The 9873-nt window shown below is 40.1% G+C and overlaps 1 protein-coding gene across 1 annotated transcript; it reads left to right on the plus strand.

The window, feature by feature from the left end:
- The first annotated feature begins 354 nt into the window (after positions 1-354).
- On the plus strand, positions 355-4096 carry LOC110445389 (tripartite motif-containing protein 2-like). Its single transcript, XM_021489971.1, has 2 exons — positions 355-432; positions 1709-4096. The coding sequence occupies exon 2, from the start codon at positions 1731-1733 to the stop codon at positions 3756-3758; it is 2028 nt and encodes a 675-aa protein (XP_021345646.1). The 5' UTR covers positions 355-432; positions 1709-1730; the 3' UTR covers positions 3759-4096.
- The last annotated feature ends 5777 nt before the right edge of the window (positions 4097-9873 follow it).

The raw sequence follows: 9873 nt of genomic DNA on the forward strand, positions 1-9873 counted from the left end.
GGGCGAAATTACAGAATTATGCATATTTTAACCCATTATTATCAGATGGTAGACTGATCAAGTTGCCCATGTACTATCATCATAATAAGCAAACACCTCTACAAATATTAGTAACAAATTCGGGAATCAATATATTAAATATCATGTGTTACACTATATAGTTACTTTTAAACAATATGCAGTCTATATGATGGTTTTCTAAATCGAGATCATATTTTAACCGAAGCAATTAAATGTTCACTTATATTGATAAGGTTTCTGAATGAATTTTTAAAGTACAAAACGATTAATAAAATCCAGACCGGATGAAACTCCGGCCGTACGTACCGTAATTTAGAATCTTAAACTCCTTTGTGACGAGGCGTGGCGACGAAGGAGAGGACCGTACCGACGTTTCTGTCAAACTTTGTGACTAATTGCGAAGATAGAACAGTAAGTCACCATTTGTATACGGACCATTAGACACAAATAGCATGACAGCAAGTCATTACAAACGACAAACTTTTATTCAGTGGCGTAATTTGGGAGAACAGCATTGATTATAACAACAAGCTGATCCTAATGATAAACATATCTGAAACGAAAGTTGGGCTAATAGCAGTAAAATTGGAAATGACAAAATGTTGATATGTAATATATATATGTTATGATGCTTCATAATTGTTGGACAGAGACAGATTCCTATATGGAACTGATCAGAGATCACTTATAAGGTCGGGTTATACGTATTTGCTTTCGTTTTATATATGTCTAACATTGACACCCAATCAGATGCACTGGTTTAACGTCAACTCTGTCGACTACCTCAGGGTGCGCGCTGTATCAGAATTTCTTAAAACTCTATTCAATGAACACTTCTACTGTTGTTTGTAACTTGCATATCCAGGAAGCTAAGGTGTATTTCCTGTTTCCCATTCGTTGTCTTTTTATGATATTGTTTCGTTTTCAATGTGTTTGAATCGGAAGGCGTGGTATATAGTTTTAAAAAGAAAAGTTATTCCGCACATGCGACTGACGACGTCAGAATCTGCGCTTCGACATCAAAATTGTATAAAGTACCTGCTTTTAGTTTCAGTATAAATTATCTATTGTAGCAATGAAAAGGAAACACTACATTTTGATTTGATAGTTTTACAGTCACACTTATTACAAGCAGATTCAAATTGAATCAAAAACAGTTATGGAAACATTAACAATTTCAATTGACTTTATGTGCCCTTCCATCCGCGCCAAAAATAGTGATTAATATAAATTGAAGGAAACCTATTTAATAATTGTTGTAAAATAAATTTAGTTTATATATATTCAATGATATTACACCAAAGGTGAACTTAGCGTTCTCTTAGACTTTATGTTATAATTTAATTACATCATTACCATGTTGGAACGAAAACAGAAATGTATCACTCTCATTCATGTACACGAAGTCAATTAAATAAATCCTTACGGTTTTCGTAAAAAAAAATGAAAAATGTGTTTCACAATTGTTGTAAAATAGATAAAGTTTATTATTCAATGACATCAGAACAAAGGTGAAAACTGCGTTGTCTTAGATTAAAGTTCTACTTTTGTCCGTATCAATTACATAATTTCCATGAAACGAAAACAATTGTTTTACTCCTGTAACTTTATCCAGCAAGTTGTCAATTTTAATACATTAGTAAGGATTCATTCTACAAGAAATTGATTTTGAATATTTTTTCTCAAGGTACAAAGACACGTCGGTTAACATGGCGGAGGGTGGGCTGGGACACGAACAGTCGTCGGTAGATGGCGCCATGCGTCAGTCCCTTGACTCCCACTTATTGGAATGTCCTATCTGTCTGGAGCAGCTACGACAACCAAAGTCCTTGCCCTGTCTACATTCGTTTTGTCTGGAATGCCTGGGTAGCTACATCACTAAGGAGGTGTCAGGTAAGATGGCGTCAGCGTCGTCTTTCTCCTGTCCTGTGTGCCGGAAGGTCACTGAGCCAGTGAACCAATCAGAAGGTAAAGAGAGTTGGGCCGAGCAGTTCCCCACCAACAATCTGGCGGTCGAAATAATCCAGCATTTACAACAGACGGATAAGTCGATCACGTGCAAACCATGCGAGACTAAAGGAAATAAGAATGCCCCGGCGAAGTTTTGGTGTAAACATAACAACACTTATTTCTGTACAGACTGCAAAATAAACGTTCATGATTTGCTTCATGAAGAATGTGACGTTCATGACATTTCTGAATTAAACATGTCAGATATACTACAACGGAAGGCCTCAGTCACTGGATGTTGGAAACACAAGGAGAAGATGGAATATTACTGTGAAGATCATAAGCTACTTGGATGCAGTAAATGTATCATCGTCGATCACCGGAAGTGTGAAGTGGTGACGTCAACAGAGGATTACCGGGACAAGTTGAGGAAAAGCTCTAAGATCGATGATCTGCTGGAGGAACTTCGTAAAAGCACAGACGCCATGGAGATACTGATAAAGGATGTATGTGAGCAACTTAAAACCATGACACTAGATCAAGACACTGCGCTGCAAAGTTTGACCGACATGCGGAAAAAGATTAATGAGCGGTTCGATGTACTACAGAAAGATCTCACAGACAAACTGATATCGGCCTTCAAAGAAGAAAAAGAAAACCTGGAGATATCGAAACAGCAATGTGAACGGCTGATGTTCTCTATGCAGAACACGCTGACGTCATCCGAGGATGCAGCCTTGGAGGATGACACTGTTGGAACGATATGTCTGTTCCAGAGAGGACAGGCGGAGGTTGAGTCCTGTAAGGAACTCATACAGGAGTTGGGGAGGTCGTCTAGATCTACCAGTATCAAACATGAATATGATTCGGACATACTCGCCGTCGGCAACATCACCAGCCTAACTATGGGGGAAATTGTCGTTAATCAACAGCGAAGGAGACTGCCATCTACTGTGTATAGTAGCATAGTACCGTTATCGGAACGTCATTTGAAGACGACGGGGAAGTTCACTATCAAAGTTGCTTCAGACAAAAACAACTGTATAGCGTATGGTGTTGTCTTCCTACCTGGTGGTCGTATTGTTGTCGGAGACGATGAAAATAGAAAGATGAAACTATTTACAGAAAAAGGTGATTTTAAATTTGAGTTGAAACTTACGGATGCATCCTGTGATCTTTGTAGAATTGATAACAACACTGTGGCAGTAATACTGGACGAAGTCAAAACAATATGTATTGTCAATGTCGGGGCTTCAACCTTGACAGTTTCATCGAAAATCAAGATTCCAAAGCTTAAGGAAAGCTGTTTTGGTGTCGCATACCACAAAAACTATTTCACTGTCGGTACAACAAAATCAATTTATAGTGTACCAGCAAGCGGAATTGAACCGAAAAAACTTCTCACAACTGGATCAAAATGTTTGCACCTCGCAAGCAATCACAGGAATGGACACGTCTTTGCTAGTATCCATACCTCTACCCCAGACGAGGTGGCCGTGACCCGACTGTCGGACGATACCCACACATATATATTGAAGGTCAGTGTCGTGAAAAGTACAACAGGAATAGACGTGGACAGGGAGGACAACGTATATGTTTGTGGATGGAATTCAAACAACATAATACAGATGTCTGGGGATGGTTCAAACGTCAGGGAACTGCTGAAGTCATCCGATGGAATCGAACATCCGAGGGCGATTTCTGTGTGGGAGGATAGGATAGTGATCACAAACACAACCAAATCGTCAGACAAACAGAACTTTGTACACATCTTCCAGCTCGTTTGATAATCAAAAACTGATATGGTATAGAATTGACAAAATTATATACGAGAAAATAAAGCCCATATGACAAATGTACTTTATCAGTGAAACAGTCGTAGGATTTATGTTTACGTAAACCTACTACCCTTCAACCGATCATCTGGTCTTGCTCCTGTGCTGAAAAGGTCTACGGATTCAAACTTTGTAATCGTTCTGAGTCATGTACCCGACGTTCTCGTCTACACGTTGATGAAAGATGAATTTAAAGTTGACAGAACTTTGTTATACCATGTTATTGGGAAAAACTAATTATTATTAGCAGTGTGTGTATTAGTATATATCGGTCTAACAGGTGGGCGGGCNATAATTATAATTAGCAGTGTGTGTATTAGTATATATCGGTCTAACAGGTGGGCGGGCAAAAACGTGTGGTCGACTGGATAGATGAAATCATAAACAATTGTATAAAATCATATTTGATAACCTATGACCTTATTTGTGTATTATAGGTAACAGATATAGTGTTTCACTACATTAAAATGAGTGATAGGACCATACTGTCGGCCGGGTAACACCATCGGCTCCGCTTTAGATCATTGCAGTAAAACAACGTTATATGAGACTGCGATGTAACTTATGTACCATTAACTTCTGATAATGAATCATTTCTGTCGGCAACATCTACAAAATTGATTGAAGGATGTTTTGGCAAAAACAATACTACTCTCAATGTTTTCTTTTAAACAATATAAAGTCGAATTATCATGCAAATCGCTCATTTGTAGCACACATACTCCATGGAAAGTTCTCTCGTTCAGTGACAACACGCCATTCTGAAATTACATTTGGTTATGCATACCACAGTCTGCGTCATTCAACAAAAAAGGTTTAGGCTTAAATATGACAAACGTTGTCATAGTTGCCGCCTCGTTAACGGAAATAATAGTCGTGAAAATTATCATTCCAAATTCAATTTTTTTAATTGTTTATTTTTTTTCTCTTCAATACATTTTAACTGAATTTTGACTTGTAATTTAAATTGAGGACGTACCATACTTTTATGTTTGAACTTATTTTGATAAAAGACAGGACAACTTTCCACTAAGAAATTTAAGAAAACCCATCGTCATTGTTTGAAAAAAATGCTAAATCTTTATTTGATTTGAAAGATATGATTTTCAAGAAATTAACAAGTGTGAATGTACAAAATGTTTGTTATTAACATCGTGATTTCATAATAAAAATTGAAAAACAATTGTGCGTATCCTTCATTGCCTGATTCTGGTATTTGTCGCAGGTGAAACTAACCTATTTTGAACCTGATATACTTTTATGCATTTTATCATTTGATCGAGTAAAAGATCGAGTGGATTAAATAGCTGAATAACAATCAAACTATATCCATCTGATTATACTCACATATATATGACTAAATATACATTATCGGATGACTATGTTGAAAAGAAAATAACGGTTTAAGCTTCAGGACCTCATGAGCTTTATGTACAATGTCTATTTTTAGAAACATTTTTTTTCAGTCATAATCTGGTGTCGTTTTCAACAAGTTAGTTTCAATTATGAGAAGTTCTTTTTACACAACCAATAAAATTTGCTATGTGACGTTTCGATGATAAAATCGTTGTCGATTTCGGCTACGCTGGAAACGTATGTACAATAGTTGTTATATATGTACCGAAATGACTCAATTCAGCTACGCTTTGTTAACACTTGGTCATAGATGTGCGAGAGTCTTTGAGTCCCCTCGTCTCGATTTAGAACTGGCCCTCTTCGGCGTCTCCAGATGGCTTCCTTTATCTGCCGCTTTAATAGATTGCTCTCCTTGTCCAAAACTTTGGAGTTATCCCAGTCAATCACATGCTTTTGTCTGTGTGGCATGGTCTGTGATTGCCGATTTATTTATCTGGGACTCCGACTGTTTTCTTTCAGACCTGGTGAATTTCCTACCTTCTTGGGCTTCTATATCTTTCCGGTGTTCACCAAGGCGTACCCACAATCGCCTTCCAGTCTCTCCAATATACGACGCATCGCAGTTTTTGCATCCGATTTTGTATACGCATTCTGCGACGTTTTCTTTAGGTGTTTTATCCTTAGGGTGTACTAGGATATTGCGAAGCGTCTTCTGGGGCTTCATGGCTGTTGCTATGCCATGACCGCGATATATCCTCTGAATGGTTTCGGATATACCCTTTATATACGGGATAACCACTTGACCTTAGGTTTTGTTCTTATCCTTGATTGGCATTTTCTTGTTCTTCTCCTTACCATGACACTGGTTTTTTTTACCCGTTTTATGGCCCATTCCGGATATGCACATGTTCTCATTGCCCTAGCGATGTGATTCTGCTCTTGTGTTTTGTCCTGTTGTTCGGTGACTATTGTATCACATCTGTTGAGCAATGTGCGTATGACGCCTAACTTCTGGTGTAAAGGATGTTGAAATTTGAAGTTCAGGTATTGGACCGTATGAGTCTTTTTTCTATAGACCAATACCTTCACGGTTCCGTCTTCTTTCTTTACAAGTAAAGTGTCTAGGAAGGGCATTGTGCCATTATTTCTTCCTCACATGTAAATTTGATGTTAGTGACATCTATAGTGTTGAAGAAGGTGACAGTGTACATATCGTACTAATCATCGAAACGTCACATAGAAAATTTTATTGGTTGTGTAAAAAGAACTTCTCATAATCCATACTTACCAACCTGAAGAAAATGTTAAGAAAAAAAGTTAGTTTCAAGAATGATTACCTAATCATATTGATATAATGCATTTTCTCATTTTTCGTCCACAGAAATTGTCTTATCGATCAATCAAAACAGCTTTAAATATAATTTTTAAAATTTACAAAATATTTATGACATTAAACAATTAAATGTTATTTAAGTGCACAAACGCAAACTCATAATGAAAAGCAATAAAGCAAAAGCGGCTGTCGCCTAGATATACCAGACGGATGTCGTCGATGAACCAGAAGACGGCTACCCTTCCGGAACACCTAGTCTTATCCTCCTTGTGCTTTTACTAAGTGAAGTATCTGTATGTAAATATTTCCTTTGCCATGGCTTTTAGATCGTTTCTGAGTTTGAAATACGGATTATGATTAATCGGTATTAGTTTTGTTTTGCATCCACCAGTTTTACACGTAAAGTTGTCTTGAATCAGATCTTTTACAACACTCATATAGTGATACCAGGTACACAGACATCCACCCTCCCATACAGTGATAACAGGTACACAGACATCCGCACTCCCATACAGTGATACCAGGTACACAGACATGCACCCTCCCATACAGTGACACCAGGTACACAGACAATCACCATCCCATACAGTAATAACAGACACACAGACACCCACCCTCCCATACAGTGATACCAGGTACACAGACAACCACCCTCCCATACAGTGATACCAGGTACACAGACAACCACCCTCCCATACAGTGATAACAGGTACACAGACATCTACCCTCTCATACATTGATACCAGGTACACAGACACAGACATCCACCCTTTCATACAGTGATAACAGGTACACAGACACCTGTACTCCCATACAGTGATGTAGGGTACACAGACACCCACCCTTCCATACAGTGATACCAGGTACACAGACACAGACATCCACCCTCACATACAGTGATAACAGGTACACAGACACCTGTACTCTTATACAGTGATATAGGGTACACAGACACCCACCTTTCCATACAGTGATAACAGGTAAACAGACACCTGTACTCCCATACAATGAATTGAGTACAAAGACATCTACCCTCTCATAAGAGTGATACTGGGTACTGTACACAGACATCCGCACTCCCATACAGTGATACCAGGTACACAGACATCTACCCTGCCAACAGTGATACCAGATACACAGACATCTACCCTCCCATACAGTGATACCAGGTACACAAACACCCACCCTCCTATACAGTGTTACCAGGTACACAGACACCCACCCTCCTATACAGTGATAACAGATACACAGACATCCGCACCTCCATACAGTGATAACAGGTACACAGACAACGACCCTCTCATACAGTGATACTGAGTACTGTACACAAACATCCGCACTCCAATACAGTGATAACAGGTACACAGACATCTACCCTGTCATACAGTGATACTGGGTACTGTACACAGACATCCGCACTCCCATACAGTGATACCAGGTACACAGACATCCATACTCCCAAACAGTGATACCAGGTACACAGACATCCACTCTCCCATACAGTGATACCAGGTACACAGACAACCACCCTTCAATACAGTGATATTGGAACACAGACATCTACCCTCCCATACAGGAATCCCCGGAACAAAGACAGCTCCCCTCCGATACAGTGATACTGGGCACACCGACATCCACTCTCCAATACAGTGATATTGGTACACATACAACCATCCTCCCATACAGTGATACCAGGTACAAGGGCATCTACCCTCCCATACAATGATACCAGGTACACAGACATCCATACTCCCAAACAGTGATACCAGGTACACAGACATCTACCCTCCCATACAGTGATACTGGATACTGTACACAGACAACCACACTCCCATACAGTGATACCAGGTACAAGGACATCTACCCTCCCATACAATGATACCAGGTATACAGACATCCACCCGCCCATACGGTGGTACCAGGTTAACAGACATCTACCCTCCCATACAGTTATACCGGGAACACAGACGTCTACCCTCCCATACAGTGATACTGGGTACTGTACACAGACCTCCGATCTCCCATACAGTGATACCAGGTACACAGACAACAACCGTCCAATACAGTGATATTGGTACACAGACATCTACCCTCCCATACAGTGATACCAGGTACATAGACATCTACACTCTTATACAGTGGTACCAGGTTCACAGACATCTACCCTCCCACACAGTGATAATGGGTACTGTACACAGACATCCGCACTCCCATACAGTGATACCAGGTACACAGACAACCACCTTCCAATACAGTGATATTGGTACACAGACATCTACCCTCCCATTCAGGAATACCCGGAACAAAGACAGCTACCCTCCGATACAGTGATACTGGGCACACAGACATCCACTCTCCAATACAGTGATATTGGTACACATACATCCATCCTCCCATACAGTGATACCAGGTACACAGACATCTACCCTCCCATACAGTGGTACCAGGTTAACAGACATCTACCCTCCCATACAGTGGTGCCGGGAACACAGACGTCTACCCTCCCATACAGTGATACTGGGTACTGTACACAGACATCCGCTCTACCATACAGTGATACCAGGTACACAGACATCCACCCTCCAATACAGTGATATTGGTACACAGACATCTACCCTCCAATACAGTGATACCGGGTAAATAGACATCTACACTCTTATACAGTGGTACCAGGTACACAGACATCTACCCTCCCACACAGTGATACTGGGTACTGTACACAGATATCCGCACTCCCATACAGTGATACCAGGTACACAGACAACCTCCCTCCAATACAGTGATACTGGTTCACAGGTAACCATCCTCCAATACAGTGATATTGGTACACAGACATCTGCGCTCCCATACAGGAATACCAGGTACATAGACATCTACACTCTTATACAGTGGTACCAGGTACACAGACATCTATCCTCCCACACAGTGATACTGGGTACCGTACACAGATATCCGCACTCCCATACAGTGATACCAGGTACACAGACAACCACCCTCTAATACAGTGATACTGGTTCACAGGTAACCATCCTCCAATACAGTGATATTGGTACACAGACATCTGCGCTCCCATACAGGAATACCCGAAACAAAGACAACTAACCTCCAATACAGTGATACTGGTTCACAGGTAACCATACTCGAATACAGTGATGCCGGGTACACAGACATCGACCCTCCCATACTGTGATACTGATTCACATGTATCCAGTTTCCCATACATAAATACATTGTACACAGACATCCACTCTCTCATACTGTGATACTTGATATAAAGACATCTTCCCTCCCATACATTAATACCTGGTATACAAACATCTACCCTCCCATACAGTAAGACTGTGTTCACAGACATCTTCCCTCCTGTATAGTGATACC

Source organism: Mizuhopecten yessoensis, unplaced genomic scaffold, assembly GCF_002113885.1.
Source record: "Mizuhopecten yessoensis strain PY_sf001 unplaced genomic scaffold, ASM211388v2 scaffold2255, whole genome shotgun sequence".
NCBI classification, from domain to species: Eukaryota; Metazoa; Mollusca; class Bivalvia; order Pectinida; family Pectinidae; genus Mizuhopecten; species Mizuhopecten yessoensis.

Bases quoted from the DNA above. Each gene is read 5' to 3' on its own strand.
- LOC110445389 (XM_021489971.1), top strand. From the start codon at position 1,731: ATGGCGGAGGGTGGGCTGGGACACGAACAGTCGTCGGTAGATGGCGCC.